Raw genomic sequence first — 15743 nt, 5'->3', positions numbered from 1 at the left:
GTTCCGCCTACAGTTTGGCTGGGTAGAGGAGACTGCAGCGCAAGTGTGTGTGTGTGTGTGTGTGTGTGATACTGTACGTTCTCACAGTAATTATCCTTGAAGGCTGTTCAGTCTGTCTTTTGACTGCCTTCAATATGGCATGGAATAGTTTTAGAGAAAGAGTTTTGGAATTAAAGAATTAAAACAAAAAAACGACTATAATAGTCATTCCTTGAGAAAATGCTAAACTTATCAGAGCCTTTATCACGATGTTGAACAATGCCTCCAAAATTTTAAATCCCAACTAAGAAACTCTGTCTGCCCAGAAGCAGACTCATGCTTAACTGTAGCTTTCTCTGAAATATAAATGTTGAGAAGGCTTAAGGGGGGATATTAGAAAGCCTGTCTGTCTTTCCCCTCTGGCAATTAGAGGCAGCAGTGGTACCCTGTCATCTCCTGACCTCTAACCTTATGTGAGCATGTATGGATTAGCCGACGGCTGAGAAAGGGTGTGTGGGAAACCTGCATCGATTGCACTGAAACATTGAAGTATCACGACAGAGAGGGAGAGAAGGGAGAGAGATGAAAGTCGAGCCAAAGTTAAGTGGAAAATAGTTTACGTACACGTCTTACGCAGTCTTAAACGTTTATTATTCTGAGTCACAGAGAGGGAAATTGGAGGGAGAGGGGAGAGGCGAAGAGGCCATTTGGTAAAGTGGATGCAGATCGATGGGATTGGAGGAAGCTAGGTCAGAGTGCATACCAAGCAAGAGTGGTGTGAGTGTTTGTTTCTGTGTTGTGCATGTGTCCGTCTGTCTGGCTGAGTGTGTGTGTGTGTGTGTGTGTGTGTGTGTGTGTGTGTGTGTGTGTGCGTGCGTGTGTGCGTGCATGACTGTGTTTTGATGTACATGTGTGTATGTCTGTACATGTGTGCATTAGTTGTTCCAGATTACTTTTCCTGATTGATCCGGCCTAGCATCTGTCTGACCAGCAGGATGTTTCAGGGCCCGGAAGACAACGGTGAAAGTGGAGCGTTTGAGAGGGATGATGTTGGGGCGGGGATAGGATGGGAAGTGGAATGGGGGGGGCATGGGGAGGGCTGTGGAGACCAGGAGGAAAAGGAGAGGGGAGAGAAGGGGGGGGTCAATATTGCAGAGAGCATTAGCGGGAACTTGACTGGCCAGGGAGCTGCGATAGTAAACTCTTTGTGTCTCAGGTTTGATAGGTACTCTAATTCAGTGTCTCTGTGGAGAACTCAGAGGGAATTTGGTCTATGTTATGTAGGATCGGGTGGGGCCCTTATTTGCTGTGGCAAAAGCGGAAAAAAAAAACATAATGTACTCGACTTATGCTGACTTGAACTCAGTATGGTTATTTCAGTGTCCTCAAATGCCACTAAAACATTTTGATTGTTAGGTATTTTGTCTGTTTATTTTATATTCCATTTTTCAGCGTGCTTTGACAAAATGTGTTGCTGAAAGGAAAAGTGAGGAAGCGTTTATGCACAGCCATAATGAGCCCTGCAACAATTAGTCCGACCTACAACTGATAGTAGTTTATTCCAGTGGTTCTCAACCTTTTCGCCCCGTGACACCACAGAATAATCAGGTTGGTGTTCGTGACACCCCCCACACCCCCCCAACGTCACTGGGACATTTTGACTCAAAACACTCCAATGCAAACACATTGATTGCTCATAAGCTCTCTGCACAATTTCAGGAATTACACTGTAATATTACACATGGAAGCTACCAAATTCACACAGGAAAACCATTGCTTTGCCCACAGACAGAACAACAGCTAATTGGATTTTGGTTTTAATTAGCGTTTTTAGATTCATTGAAATAACGGCACTTCATGTGCACACACACTGCGACTCTCACAAACACACTCAGTAAACCTATTCTAAGGCAAATTATATCACTGGTACAGGCGATGTAATGGAAAAACAATTCCCCAATCTAAAATATGTTATTTTATTTTCCCCTTGGTGTCGTGGAACTGCCACTGTGGGCTATGCGTCGCAAACTGTGATCATGAGCAAGTGCGCCATAATAAATGTTAGTCTTTGATACATCAACTATACACATTATTAACCTTGTTGTTCTGGACGGCACCTGCTATTAGTCAGCTGTTGTCCTTCGATTTTCTTGACAACCCTTCCTCCACACACAATAGCCACCAAGACCGCTGGATCCTGGGTCCCTCTTAAGAAGCTGACGCTTACATACATCCCTATTATTTACACAGAAGCTGTTATTGCTGATGTACTATGTCTTCGGGTGAATCATATCACAGTAAATTGAATGCGTTTTTAAAGGTGACAATTGATTTATGTTTGAGTTCTGCTGATCCTAATATGAAAGAATGATGATTATTATCTGCTAAACATACAGTTCTTTAGTACTGTATTGCTTGTTGACGTACACTGAGGGCCAGTGCAGAGCCACCGCCTGTGACGGCACAGCAATTAAAGAGACAGTACGCATATTTTTTGCATCAGGTACGCTGTGGGTTTGGATGGTTTCATACTTGTTTTCTCTAGAACCATCTGGCGACCCCCGGAAATTATCTCACAACCCCCTTGGGGGTCCTGACCCCCAGGTTGAGAACCAATGGTGGATTAAACCTCAGACCAGTTGAATGGTTGGTAGAGTTTTTACATTGAATCCATAACACAGGGCAATATTGCCAATATTCTTGATGTGTACATTTTTTGTAATAATATTTGTTTTCAATGCAAAGTTATTGAATGAGAGTTCTGTGTGGTATGAATGCTATACTATTAGAAACCCCCAACCTCCCCTTTTTTATCTACCGCTGTAAACTCATTCCCACGCAAATACTGTACAGCACATAGACTTTACTGACATGATCTAACATTCGCAGATTTAATATAGATCTCATATTTTTATATGATCAACATATAATTTTGAACATATGTTTTTATATATAGAGGTACTTTTAAAACAGTGCCGTTGTCTCCCCCATGAGCAACCCACCTTATCAAATTCTTGGTATGTCAAATCTTACTTGGCAAAGAAAACGGGTTGTGATTTCAAATGAAAGGAGGTGGTGAGAAGTCAGAGGGTTCCGCGGGGGCCCCATTTTGTTACTGCCAGGCAACACGTCTGTCAGAGAGGATATCCAGCTCTGCAGTCTCCTCTGCCTCCATCTATCCTGCCCGAGTCAGGCTAAATTGATTTCTTAAGTTGTGCAGGGGCAGGAGGAGGGATGCCTGCACCAGGTTGGCAATAAAAGAGGTGGTTTTACGGTGTCAAAGCAGCACAGAAGTGTTGAGAGGAAAAGAGAAGAGGGTGAAAAGAATAGGAAGAGAATGAACAGACCTATTGCATTGTGGATACCAGAAATGAGGCAGAATACCTGTAAGATTTCCACAAAACTGATGAAAAAGCATTGAAGTAAATGAGGTATTTTAGGGGGTTAGAAAATGTTGGTTTCCCTCTCCTTTCTCTAGGCAGATGTGAGGTGTCCCGTTTGCACTACCCAGAAACCACTGGCCAGGAACCCAAGGAGACAAGAAGCACTTTTGTGGCATCAAATATTAATGGCCATATACAGTAGAGTGTATTGATTATATAATAAGTCTCCCCAGCACCTCGGCGTCGACCAAAATGTATTCCCTGAATAATTGAAAATGCATCCATGAGCGATTTTCCATCTCAATGGTTAGTGAATGTAATTGCATTGTGCCTTTATTCTGATGTTATTTGAGATTTTATCCGAAGACACACGTGTGTGTTCATGTGATAAACCCAAGGACAGGGAGAAAATGAAGAAAGATGAGATTGTGTGTGTGTGTGTGTGTGTGTGTGTGTGTTTGTGCGAGAGAGAGGTGTAGGGGCATTTTATACACTTAGTGAATGGTTGAGCACTGAGTGGTGTTTGGAAAATGGAAAGCAGAGACTCATAAAATCCCTTCTTAGAAAAATAATGTTCTTTTCTCTAGACATGATGCTCCCTCCTTTGCGCTGTGCATTAGCTGTTGAAATGAACACTCATATGCATCTGCTTGCTGCTTTTTTACATTTTTATCACCACATCTGTACATGCTAAAAAAAAACACTGCACTTGTCTGCTTGCTGCGGCACGCCATTCCCTCTCACACTGACACAGAATGTTAAGTCACGGCTTTGCAGAGTTGGTTAAAATTGCTTTTGATGTTCACCTCTACCTAACATTTCCTTTTTTCAGGTTGGCTAAAAACTGACCAACTGACGTTTTAATGCATTGGATTGGGTCAGTTGTATTAACATCCAGTCTGTATATGGTCCACTGCCCTCTCCAGTAGCATGAATGCCAGCTACGATATCTGGTAGCTTCACGTTGTTATTGGCCTGGGCACCTCGGACCCGGGGGTGTAACTATCCCTGGCACTGTCTGCTCCTGGCTCTTTCAAATGGTTATTAATCCACCTCACTGGCTCTGGCACAGCCGCATTCAAACTGAGGTGAACTACCAAAACTAAAAGATTTGCAAATGGAAAAAAAACAATAAGATTTACCGAAAAAAAATACACTAGACTGGAGAGGAAAACCTTCATCGTAGCAATAACTTGTCCTAATCAGATTTGAAGAGCGTATGTACTGTCCAGTTTATGTGTTTGTATTGTATGAAACTGTTGAGATTTCACTGTAATATAAACAAAAACCCTTCAGTCTTCACTCTGACTAAAACAAAGGTGGCTCGACTTCATGTTTGGATATGATCTTCCCTGAAAATACCGCCATATTCCCAGCCAACTGTCAACGGAGGAAACTCTGCTCATCATCCTCTCATCTTCCATAACCTCTCTGCCCTTCTGTATCCTCTACTTCTCCTTCAAGCTGACAGTTCACTCTCATTTAGACCCCCATTATACATTCTTGCCTAAGTTTACAAGACACATTGACAACGGAACATGCACAGACTCCCTCTCTCCTCCTCCGCCTTACCATCCCTGCCTCCCTTTGAAGTATGCAAAGTGTCTCCCCCATTACACAACCCCTGTCTTTTCTTCCTCCTCTATCTCCTCCACCCATCTGATCCCTCACTCCCTTGCTTCATCTCTCTGAAGGACTAAATGAAGGCAGAGGTCGTCCCTCCTCTCTCGTTCTTCTTCTCGCTAAATTGGCTGCTTGTAGCATCAGTAGCTAGCCACAGGCGCTTGAGCCCCCCTGCTCAGGAGAACTAGCGAAAATACTTCCTGCTCATTTGTGGTGCCTGTTTCAACCCGGGGGCTTGTTTACCCACCGAGAGGGAGAGGGAAGCCCCTCATTATAAACTCAGCCAAGGTCACTGTGGCCGCCACGCCAGTCCTCCATCTCCAAGTGATACACATACGGTTTTGTTTTGCATTGCATGAAGAAGCCGAAATGACTGGAAGTGGTATTTGAACTGACCACTTTGGTCTTAGGCTGCATTCATCGAGAAGAAACCCCTAACATGTTTTTCCCCCCAAACAAAACTCAATATTTCAAGGATATTTTTCTCCCCCTCCTTCATTGCTTTGTTATAATATGTCAAATATGACCAATCTCAAACAGACACTCAAACAGTCCCATCTCAGTCAAGCTCATACCAAACCACCTTAACCCCCGTACTCCCACCCCGCACCCCAAAATAAAGAACATTCAAGCCACCTGTCTTGTTTTAGTGTTGGCGGTGGTGCGACTGAGGGTAGGGCGAATGTGAAAGGTGTATTCTGTATTCTTTTAGTGAGCCAGCGTTTCCCGCCTCCCAAACCTGTACTCCCACTCCCCACCCAGCCTACCTACCCCCAACCCCCTAGTCACCCCCATCCCCACCCCCACCCCTCTCACCCGTAAACTGAGTGTGTTATGTTGACCACTGGGCCATGCGTCCCTCCCTCCCCTGTGCTCCGCTCTGTAGGGGTCGACAGAGACACAGTGGCGTCAGACAGAGCTCCCACAGCTCCAGGGCTGGGCAGAGAAGGGATTGCTGACACAGCCAAAGATGGTAAGGAGACCACTGTTGCCTAATGGATGGCCCAAGCCATTTTACACACCCATGAAGTAATATGATCTGATATTGCACTGTGTATACGCATGTAAGACCTGATGGTGATCCTGCTGACTGAGACGGTTGGAAACTGGAGCAAGGATCTGCGGGTGGGGCAATAAGGGATGAGGGGGTGGGGGGAGATTCAAGGAAAGAGGAAGTTGTGCAGATGGTTGAGGAAAAGCAGCATCCTGCTGCCAATTATTTTACTGTTATGTTTGAGGAAGTAAATAAAAAAAAGGTGTGTTCTTACGTCTAAAATTGATCAATTGTGTAAATCATGGGGGAGGGGGAGTTACAACTCAATTGTAGTGTTAAGCCTCCATGGATAAATGTAAAGCTGATCCCATGAGCATTTTCTAATGGACTTCTCCCTCCAGACATAAAGCTCTGCGACACAGAGGTTACTCACCACTAGCCTTGCTCTCTCTCTCTTTCTGTCTCTTCCCCTCTCTATATTCCTCCCTATCTTTATTAGCTTTTCACTCTCTCACTCTCTTGCTCTCCTCAAGCAGCCATTAGAATATCCCAAAGAGGACAGTCTCTCCTTATTCAGTCTGCATTGTTACTAGCATCTCCAACACGTGTGTGTAGGAATGTCAAAAGCAAGTCAGCATATCATTCTTAAGGTAACAGTTTTAAGACTGAGTGTAAGTTAGCTTCCCATTGTGGTTTCTTCAGTTATGGCTAACACAGTCTCACTTATTATTACCATGTTGCTAATAATGATGAACACGCATTAGCACCAGTGTCCGGTTTTTTTTTTCCCTCACGACTTACTCCCAGCTAGCAGCCTGGTGCCGGTTCTACCGATGAGGCAGTGTAAGCTACAAGGTGGTGATCATTGTATTTTTTTAAGAGACAGAGGCAATGTTATGAGCTTACCTTGTTGGCCCTTACAGCTAGTCTAAGAAGGTTTTGTGTTGTGTGAGGAGGCTTGCAGTGAGCGCTGTGCACAGCACTGGGCTCCTCAGTGGGAGCGTACAGACAGTGAGAGAGCTTCGCGCTAAAGCCAAGTGGACTGCTGAGCAGCGCTAATGCTGGTGGGCAGGGACAAGGAAAGGAATATAATTGGCCGCTGGGACTCGGCAGGTCCCTGTTAATTAGAGGAGGCCATTTTGGTGTGAAAACTCCTCAGAACACATCCCATGGAGTTGAAAGTCTCTCCGACAGAATGTAGCCCAGCAGGGAATGTAAACAGATTTAATAAGGCCCTCTCCAATCAGCTCTGTTATGGCTAGATGCTTTATTCTGCCCTCTTTCTCTGTCCGTATCTGTCTGTCAGTCTGTCTCTCTCTCTACCTTTCTCTGTAGCGCAGAGTGATCAGTGAGTGAGGAAGGATACTGTAGAGAGAACAATTTGCATGCAGCTCTCATCTTGAGAGCAGTTAGGCGTCTCCCTGCCTGTTTGTTTTCTGCTCTGGGCTTTGTTCTGTGTGTGTGTGTGTGTGTGTGTGTGTGTGTGTGTGTGTGTGTGTGTGTGTGTGTGTGTGTGTGTGTAAAAGGAGAGGATTGATGCTGATGCAAGGCTAACTAACTTGTTCTTCTCTCCTGGAAACATTTAGAAGTTGTCTAGTGACAATACAATACAAAGATACACAAATTACAATACAAAGCCAAACATACATTGAAGGCTAGCAGAACAATGTCAATAATTAGAAGATAAATAGATAGACAGAGGGACAGACAGACAGTTAGATAGCTTTATATGACAATCATAAAATACACGTAATACTGCTTCATCTGAAGACAGTCATCACATACACTAACAAACTGTCGAGGATTAAATTGCACAATAAAGCCCCAGGCTTATTTCTATTGTGATCCTCTAAGAGAGGGGGTGCAAGATGCCAAGCTCGGCAAAACCAACAGGTGCAAAGACAATATTCATTTAATCACATAACAAAAATAACATAAACGGACAACTCTGAGTTAATGTGTGCAAGGTCCTTATTCTGAGAAACTTATTTGCTTGCCATTTCTTCATCACCTGATTAAAATTTCACTCTGCTTCAATGAGTTTCAGCGATACAGGAAGTTTATTTCATTCAATTGCAGCCGTGAGCAATAAGGTGTTTTTCCCCATTGAAATCTTGAATCTAAAAAGAATAAAATCTGTTGAGCTGCCTCTTGTTGCACAGTTGTGATTGTCTCTGAAGCGGTTCAAGTAACTTAGGAAAAAAGAAACTGGGTTTACCCGCCAGTGTTGTTTCGTAAAGTAGATCATACCCACCAATTCAAGATCAAAGATCATGATGACATGATCATGAAAACTCATGTTGAACAAGTTTACAGTGGGCATCCAGGTAGCATAGCAGTCTATTCCATTGCCTATCAACACAGAGCTCGCCAGTTCGAATCCCCTTGTTACCTCCGGCTTGGTCAGGTGCCCGTACAGACACAATTGGCCGTGTCTGTAGGTGGGAAGCTGGATGTGGGTATGTGTCCTGGTTGCTGTACTAGCGCCTCCTCTGGTCAGTCGGGGCACCTGTTCGAGGGGGAAGGGGAACTGGGGGGAATAGCGTGATCCTCCCACGCACTACGTCCCCCTGGTGAAACTCCTTACTGTCAGGTGAAAAGAAGCGGCTGGCCACTCCACATGTATCGGAGGAGGCATGTGGTAGTCTGCAGCCCTCCCCAGATCAGCAGAGGGGGTGGAGCAGCGACCGGGACGGCTTGGAAGAGTGGGGTAATTGGCCAAGTACAACTGGGTAGAAAAAGGGGGGGAAATCCAAAAGAAAAAAAAAGTTTACAGTACGTGGCAGTATCCTGTGTGCAGAGAGAAATAGCCTGATAGCAAAGACACCACAGACCTCTGCAGAGTTCAGGTGTACTGCATTACTACACTGACGTATTAATAGTTTTCATTCATGCTGAAAGTTGTTGGTCTTATGGTGCTTACCAAAGGTATAGTTTGTCCACCTTTTGGATTGCCAGGGGTAAAGCGATTAATTAAAAAAATTAACAAGCACAGACTTAGTACAGCCTTAAATGGTTTCAAAGACTATTTCTGTACAAACACTGAAATTTTTAAAATCAGCTTTGTGCTATATTATTAGAACAAAACTTCGGTTCTTTTGATAATCTAAAAATAGAGTGAAATAGCACTGATGTGCCGTTTCTCTTTGCTAAAACTAGCACTGCTTCTAAGTGCAGCCTGTCTCCATGTACTCTGGAGTAGTTAAAAATAGACCTGCAGCTAAATGGTGGAGCAAGGAGAAGGGAGAGGTCCAAGTGATGGCTCTGAAATTTTGATTGAGTCGGATGAAACCACCTCTGCATTTTAATTAGGGTTTCACCATGTTAAGTCATCACACTACTTTTAGACTTCACATGGGCTGGCGAGCTTTGTCCCGCTCATAGAGATGATTCTTGTATTCGAGTGGATGTGGTCATTCTGTGTCCTGGTCAGTATGTAGGAAAATCTTCAGAATCAGAAGCATTTCATCTGCTAAGCACAGTAATGTGCATAGAAATTTGTCTTCGCAAGATTGAGACAAAAAACACATTGACAAATTACATAGAAATGCCTTACATATGCATAATACAGAGAGAAAAACACTGCTATCAGAGCCAGTGGACAATGCAAAGCAGACATTCTACAATGGAGCATAACTTGAAAATATTCATGCAGTTATTAATCTTTATATTTATGTTACGTTACACAGGGCAAGTGACTACTACTAACCAAGACACATAGATGTATGTATGTATGTGTGTATGTATGTATGTATGTTTGCATTTACATGTGCTTTTTTACCTCACAGCAAGAAGGTCCTGGGTTCAAGCCCCGGTGTAATCCAACCTTGGGGGTCAGCCCGGGTCATCCTCTGTGTGGAGTTTGCATGTTCTCCCCGTGTCTGTGTGGGTTTCCTCCCACAGTCCAAAGACATGTAGGTCAGGTGAATCGACCATACTAAATTGTCCCTAGGTGTGTGTGTGTGTGTGTGTGTGTGTGTGTGTGTGTGTGTGTGTGTGTGTGTGTGTGTGTGTGTGTGTGTGTGTGTGTGTGTGTGTGTGTGTGTTGGCCGGCCCTGTGATGGCCTGGCGGCCTGTCCAGGGTGTCTCCCTGCCTGCCGCCCAGTGACTACTGGGATAGGCTCCAGCATTCCCGTAACCCTGAGACCAGGATAAGCGATTTGGATAATGGATGAATGGATTTTTTTTTTTTTTGCACAGCTCTTACAAATTTGTGTGTGTGTGTGTGTGTGTGTGTGTGTGTGTGTGTGTGTGTGTGTGTGTGTGTGTGTGTGTGTGTTTGTGAGAATGTACCTGTGAAGTAAAAAAAATTATGGTCGGCATATGTACGTGTACACATGTACATTTTAAAGCCTGCTCCTTCTTCCCTCCGTAGTAATGTTTGCTAATATTAAACTTCTACACCCCCCCAAAAAAAACAGCCCCTCACAAAATCATCTCACCATCATCAAAACCTCTTAAATCAATCAATCAATCAATCAGATTTTATTTGTATAGCACTTTCCGTACAAACAAATGTAATACAAAGTGCTTCAAACGATAAAACAATAAAATCAATAAAATCTCCTCCCCTCACAAAAAAGGTCTTTTTTATGAGGGAAAAGAAGCAGACTTAAAGGTCTGCTTCTTTAATTAACTGGATGAGGAAATCAACACACTGTAACAAAATACAATAAGATAATCATTTTTTTATGCAAATGGATGAATATAATTATGGTTTACGCACCGGTTTTGTAGGGGAATGGCAAATCTGCATTAAATATGTATTAGTGCCATGGTAGAAAAGCAAAGGGCAAACTGCCGCCCCCCCCCAACCCACCTCTTAATCTCTCTCTCTCTCTCCCTATCCTTTTCTCTCTCTCTGTCTCATTCAATCTCTTGTTTATCTTTACCTCTCTCTTTCATTCTTTCTCTTGTACGCATATACTGAGCCAAGCAGTTTGACTTCGAGCGGGCGCTGTAGAGATGCTCTGTAAAACCGCCAGCCTCCTTCTCTCTCTGTCACAGCAGCAGCGTTCTGGTAGCTAGCTGAAGGGCTGCCTTGCTTGTCGTCACTTCCCTGAAACCCCAGCAGCTGTCAAGGCAAAAGAGAACTATTCAGAAACATCTCTCACTGTCTGCATGAATATTTAGCTGTTTATCCTCTCCCTGTCTTGTGTTTTGTTTTTGTTTTTTTGTTTGTTTTTTGGGGTATTTTTTGATGTTAAGAATTGTGGTATGCGAGGCATCCAGATAGCGTGGCAGTCTATTCTGTTGCCTACTAACACAGGGATTGCTAGTTCGAATCCCCGTGTTACCTCTGGCTTGGTCAAGTGTCCCTACAGACACAACTGGCCGTGTCTGCGGGTGGGAAGCCGGATGTGGGTATGTGTCCTGGTCGCTGCACTAGCACCTCTTCTGGTCGGTCGGGGCGCCTGTTCGGGGGGGGGGACTGGGGGGAATAGCGTGATCCTCCCACGCGCTACGCCCCCCTGGTGAAACTCCTCACTGTCAGGTGAAAAGAAGCGGCTGGCAACTCCACATGTATCGGAGGAAGCATGTGGTAGTCTGCAGCCCTCCCCAGATCGGCAGAGGGGGTGGAGCAGCAATTATCTTATCTTTATTTTGTAAGTCCCATACGTTGAGAGGAATATTGTTACTGTTTACTGTCATTGTTCTGCTTCGGGGGGAAACCAAATCAAGAATAATCCCTGGCTGAGAGGCTGACCTCAGCGGTGTTGTCGAACATGCTTGTATATGCATATGTCCCTTTTATCTGGCCGATACTCACCTCTCACCTATCTTATCAGCTTGATAACCATAATACATTTGATAATAGGGTCATTTTATTCTCTCTCGCCTCTCAGCAGTAACCCCATCTCTTCTCTATCCACTACTAAGACTAACAGACTTATTGACTACAATCCCCATGCAAATTTGTCAGCATCTCTGTGAAATATTATTCCAAAATTACGTATGATCCAGGCAGTCACAATCCTAAACAAGTTTAACTGAGCAGCAGGGCTCCTAGGAACCCAATCAATTTGTCAAAAATGGATTATTGTTCATAAAACATCATTCATTTACAAAGCCTGTTTAGAAACTTTCCTGTGTTTGTCTACTAGAGGCATGCTTTAAAAAGCCACCCCAGCTAGGGTATATTGAGCCAATCTAATTTGTGATAAAAGTAATGATAACCAAGAATTCGTTCACTAGGAATATGTTATTTTTTTCTTGGATTGTTGTGTCCCTTCCTTGTTAGATATTCTGTATCCTTTGAGAATCAAGGATCAAGTATCCTTGATTCTCAAATAAAAAAAGCCTTTGTCAATGACCACCATCTCTACTCCTCCTCTTCCTCTCTCTCTGCCATTCCTTTTCATCTTTCCTTCCTCTCTCATCCATCCTCAACTCTCTATCTCTTTCCCCAGATTATCAGTAACATGGAAGCCCCGGTGACAAACGGCCCCAGTGGAGGAGGCACCACAGCCAATGGGCCAACCACCAACAGTCGTGGCTGCCCCTCACCCATGCAGACTGGTGCAGCCACCGACGACAGCAAGACCAACCTCATTGTCAACTACTTGCCCCAGAATATGACCCAGGAGGAGTTCCGCAGCCTCTTCGGCAGCATCGGAGAGATCGAGTCCTGCAAGCTTGTCCGCGACAAGATCACAGGTACCACATGCTTACATTGTGCAGTCACAGGAGATTTATGGAAGCGAAGCAAGAGGGAGATGAATTGTTATTTAAGTGTTGTCTGGTACTGCAGTGAGGTCAGGGGTCAGGCTCAGCTCCAGAAGAATGCTTCTGAAGAGGATAGGAGTCCAGTTTCCTCCATATAGAGCAGGGCAGATGCTTGGTAGAGAGAAGGTTTAACCCAGGTAACATACTTTTGCAGAAGGGCAGTCTCTTTGAACACTAACCCGCCCTGCTGCTCAAATAACCACAAAATACGGACAGACATTTCATTTGCAGCTCTGCAGATAATCTGTTCTTGGACTCCTCATGTCCTAAACATAAACATTAATTCAGTGACAAATATGTCAGCTTCTTTGTATTTGAATCAAAACATAATGAGCTAATGATTATCAACAGTGAGTGGTAACACGGCAGTGGCCTTTACAATGCAAGTATTTGGTCATCTTCAAAAAAAATAAAAAAAGGAGTTTGCATGTTCTCCCCGTGTCTGTGTGGGTTTCCTCTGGGTGTTCCAGTTTCCTCCCACCATCAAAATGACATGCATGTTAGGGTTAATACTCATGTCTGTGCCCCTGAGCAAGGCAGTGGAAAGAAGAACTGGAGTTGGTCCCCGGGTGCTGCAGCTGCCCACTGCCCCTATACAATAGGATGGTTTAAATGCAGAGAACACATTCTTTGTAAGAATACAATTCGTTGTAAGGTACAATGTCAAATAAAGTGGCTTTCATTTTTCATCTTTATAGCAGGTAGAGAAAAGCAGGTGAACGTACACGCTGGCACTAGGCTGAATTCCACAGCAGCATAGACGACATAGACAGTTTGTCTATTTGAAATAAATGTTCATACGTATCTGCAGACAACAGACAAATACACTCGCATGCATGTACACACACATGCATGCACACACACAAAGGTTGAAAGGGTTAAATAATGTGTGAATTGTTCGCCGAGACTCAGGGCCGGGGGTCAGACACTGTTTAGAATTGTTCAAAACAGTTCAATTGTCTGCTGGGATTCACTGCCTGGAGTGTCTTCTGCAAGCAGGAATCCAGCTCTGCCCTCTGTCTGTGCTCAAGTGCTGAAACCCAGCAGCGCAACAAAGCACCACATGTTCTCCAGTGGTGTTAGAATTAGGCAGCACTTCTTAGTGCGAGTCGTTCCTGTAATCTGGGCCTATTGGCTGTGCAGGTGGCAGTACGGCATATGGATAGGGGGACAGCTCTCTGGTAATGCCTCATAATGGCTTTCATTTTAGATCCTACTTACTGACACTCCTCTCCTGATAATCTCATTAAAGAGCACCAGGCAGCAAGGCAGTCACAAGAGACCAGCCAACTATTCTGGGACGCACACACACACACACACACACACACACACACACACACACACACACACACACACACACACACACACACACACATAAAGGCTCACATGCAAACACGCTCACGTACAAGCACATGCACACAATCACAAAGACACATATAAACACACATACACATACACACATTGGTAGAATTAGGCTGTCTAAAGGCGAATAGCTTTGGCAATTTGGACCCTAAACTAGATATGGCTACAGGTCTTTACCATTCCACCCCCATTTTGCTCTTTGGTCAGTGAAGCATATTTGCACAGTTCAAAAACTCCTCATTGGGACATCCTCCTAACCTCCTGTAATGGCCCCCAAAATGGAGCTGGAGAGTCAGATACCAACAGGATAATGGAGGTTGATGTGTACAGAAATAACACTGATGACACTGTGACCGCAGGGTATCATGACGGCCATTGCCATCTCTTCTTGATTTTCCCTCAGAGTGAGTTTTGACAGGAAGTGGTGAGAGGTCAGGCTAACAGCAGGTATTTGGAGAGGGTTTTAAAAACCAACAGAAATACTGTATACCTGTTAAGGGGCCTAAAAGGGGAAGGTGAGAGAGGGAGAAATGATTGTTCGCTCCCCTCTCAAACCATTTAGGGTACCTCTCTGCTCTGCCCTACAAGGTCTCTCTGATGACTTAGCATCCACACAAAGAGGTTATATATAAATTCTGCCCTCCTCCGCCTCCCCCTGTGGTGTATGCCTGTGTTGTGCTCCCATGGGTACAATTTCCTCCTGCAAACTTTTAGGCTAACAAAGCGCTGCTCCCTCCCCGAAGCAGAGAATGCCAGGAGGCTTCTCGCTGTCTAGCAGTCATCCAAATCATTAATGGACCGAGCCAGGTGGGAGAGATGGAAGAAACAGATTTCTATATTTGGAGCTTGGTATATGCACCTGCACCCTTTTTCATCTCCTGTGAATACTCACACATCAATATGAACAAGAACTATCAACTCTTGCCATTTAAGCGTCTTCTTTTCAGGGTGACTGAGGGAAGCAAGAGGTATTTTTGGCAATGTTAAAATTTCAAGATCAGAGGAAAGATATAATATTATAATATTCAGCAACACTATATTAACCATACTGACAGGAATATTTATGTATGATTTTGTTTGGACTGAAATAACCATAAGTCACAGAGGACAATACCTGAAAATGTAGCAGGAATCACAGCTATTCCATCCATCCATCCATTATCCAAACTGCTTATCCTGCTGTCAGGGTCCGGGGATGCTGGAGCCTATCCCAGCAGTCATTGGGCGGCAGGTGGAGAGACACCCTGGACAGGCCACCAGGCCATCTCAGGGCAATATTCCACCCTCTTGAAAAAAATTGGACTTATTCCACTTGTCATTTGGAAGCTGATGAATAAATGTTGAAATTTGCAAATATGCAAAACTATCGCTGAATAAATGTGTGTTGCTTAAAATCGAGAAATATGAATGGGTTTCACAGAAGAAATGTATCAATTTGAACCTTTGTAAAGCCATTCTTTTTTCCCTTTTTTTAACCAACAATGCATTTGTTATGAGTTAGTTATGCGTATTTCCAGAGAATGTTGATGGAGAACTATAGAGAAGGTCAGAAGGAGTCACAGAAAGTTGAATCAGTTCATCTGGACACAACTTTTATTGACAGAAACATTTCATCACTCATTTAAGTGACCTCTTCAGTCTCAGCTGATTGTAGGTATCCCCACCCATATAAACAA

At 44.0% G+C, this 15743-nt stretch overlaps 1 protein-coding gene across 6 annotated transcripts in view; it reads left to right on the top strand.

The window, feature by feature from the left end:
- elavl4 (ELAV like neuron-specific RNA binding protein 4) overlaps positions 1 to 15743 on the top strand; it is a 111669-nt gene that overhangs the window by 53412 nt on the left and 42514 nt on the right. For 2 of the 6 annotated variants that reach the window (XM_056275986.1, XM_056275985.1), the window contains exons 1-2: positions 12241 to 12252; positions 12390 to 12636. In XM_056275986.1, coding sequence (XP_056131961.1) covers positions 12402 to 12636 — 235 coding nt within the window. In that variant the 5' untranslated portion in view covers positions 12241 to 12252; positions 12390 to 12401. Of the gene's footprint in view, positions 1 to 3909; positions 3936 to 5167; positions 5199 to 5871; positions 5959 to 12240; positions 12253 to 12377; positions 12637 to 15743 lie in introns of those variants that run through there. The other 4 variants (XM_056275984.1, XM_056275982.1, XM_056275988.1 and 1 more) reach the window with 4 other exon arrangements.

The sequence above is a fragment of the Lampris incognitus genome, chromosome 3 (genome assembly GCF_029633865.1).
Source record: "Lampris incognitus isolate fLamInc1 chromosome 3, fLamInc1.hap2, whole genome shotgun sequence".
NCBI lineage: Eukaryota > Metazoa > Chordata > Actinopteri > Lampriformes > Lampridae > Lampris > Lampris incognitus.
Note: the sequence above shows the minus strand (reverse complement) of the source record. Positions and strands in the feature narration are given on the sequence as shown.